Source organism: Anser brachyrhynchus, assembly GCF_964034855.1.
Source record: "Anser brachyrhynchus genome assembly, chromosome: 6".
NCBI lineage: Eukaryota > Metazoa > Chordata > Aves > Anseriformes > Anatidae > Anser > Anser brachyrhynchus.
Genome location: NC_137700.1, coordinates 38,854,539 through 38,856,221, shown reverse-complemented (window position 1 = coordinate 38,856,221; position 1,683 = coordinate 38,854,539). Strand labels below are relative to the sequence as shown.

The 1,683-nt window shown below is 72.4% G+C and overlaps 1 protein-coding gene across 1 annotated transcript; it reads right to left on the bottom strand.

The window, feature by feature from the left end:
- Positions 1 to 378: 378 nt before the first annotated feature.
- Positions 379 to 1,229, bottom strand: NANOS1 (nanos C2HC-type zinc finger 1; the record flags this gene model as incomplete). The annotated part of the gene is made up of 1 exon (XM_080597424.1): positions 379 to 1,229. The coding sequence occupies exon 1, from the start codon at positions 1,138 to 1,140 to the stop codon at positions 379 to 381; it is 762 nt and encodes a 253-aa protein (XP_080453550.1). The 5' UTR covers positions 1,141 to 1,229.
- Positions 1,230 to 1,683: the final 454 nt, after the last annotated feature.

The following is a 1,683-nucleotide window of genomic DNA, read 5'->3' as shown; positions in this document are numbered from 1 at the left end:
GGGTTCGATCGCAACTTCCCTCCCGGCTTTAGGATGGGTGAAGGAAAACAGCTCAGCTACTTAAAGACCCGACAAGCTGGGGGCTGGACCCTGATGAAGCCCAGCGCTGCCGATGGGCACCCTGCAGGAGCAGCAACCGGGCGCAGGGGGGCAAGGAGGGTGCTGGCGGCCGCTTCCCCACCCGGGGCGATGCGGGCAGCAGGAGGGGGACCCCACAGCGGGCAGAGGAGCCGGGCCGCCCCCTCCCCAGCCTCCCCCTCCTCACACCTGGCAGGGCACGCTGCTTTCTCCCCGACCACCCGCAGCCCTCCGTCGCGGCTCCCACGGAGCCGAAGCGGGGCGCCCACGCCGCGCTGGAGCCGCCCGCCGCCCCGCAGCCTAGCGGCCCTTCCTGCCCAGCGCCGCCCGGGCGTGCCGCAGCTGCTTGGCCGCCTGCATTTTGGACAGCGGGCAGTACTTGATGGTGTGGGCATTGTCCCCGCTGGCCCCGCACAGGGGGCAGGTGTAGCGCCGCAGCACCGGGCACAGGACGCGGCCGTCGGGTCCCTTGAGGATGTGCGTGGTGTAGAGGGCCACCGCCTCCTTGTTGTTCCTGCAGAAGACGCACACCTGCAGCTCGGGCTTCAGCAGCCGCCCGGCGGCCCGCGGGTGTGCCGGCAGCCGCCCCGCCGCCACCACCACGCCGCCCCAGGCGCGGGGCGAGCCGGCCCGGGCCCCCTCCGCCCCGGGGCACTCCAGCAGCACCGCGGCGGGGCCGCCGCGGCCCGGGAAGGGGCTGAGGTCGGCGAAGCGCTCCTCCAGCAGCCCCTCGCCGTGGTGGTGGTGGCCGCACAGCTCCAGGTCGTGCAGGTCCAGCGCGCCCTCGAAGTACGGCCCCGCCGCCTCCTCTTCCTCCTCCTCTTCCTCCTCCTCCTCCTCGGCCGGCGCCGCCACCACCACGGCGGGGGGCTCGGCAGCGAAGCCCTTGCCGGGCCGCACGGCCTTAGTGATGAGCGTGGCCAGCCCCAGGTAGTCGTTCCACGAGTTGAACACGTTCCCGCAGGCGCTGTGGCTCCGGCCGCCGTAGCGGGAACCCGGCAGGCGCTCCACGGCCGGGAGGTGCCGGTGCTGCTCCAGCGCGCCGCCGGGAAACGCCTCCATGGGGCACGGGGAGGGCGCCGCCGCCGCCTCCCGCCCGCCCCCGCGGCCCCTGCCCCGCCGCAGCTCCGCGCCCGCCGCCGCCGCCTCCTCCTCTGGAAGCGCGCGGCCGCGCGACGCCTCTTAAATAGGGGCGGCGGGGGCGCGAGGGGGGCGCGCGCCGCTCTCCCATTGGCCGCCGGGCAGAGCCCCCTCCCGCTCATTGGCTGAGGGGGCGGCGGGGCGGGGGGCGTCTGGGGGGGGGGGCGCAGGTGGCGCGGCACGTGCGCGCGGAGGGGCGGGGGCGGCGGGGCCGCGCGTGGCAGGGGTCGGACCCCCCCCCCGGTGGGGGTGGGCGTGTTGTTACGGGCCCAAAGCTGCTGCTGGCACCCGAAAAAGCGCTGTTAGTGCCCCAAAACTACTGCTAGTACCCCCAAAGCTGTTATCTGTACCATAAACCTACTGTTAGTACCCCAAAACTACTGTTGGTACCCAAGAAACTATTATTAGTACCCAAAAACTACTGTTGGTACCCCAAAAACTACTGTTGGTACCCAAACAATTAAT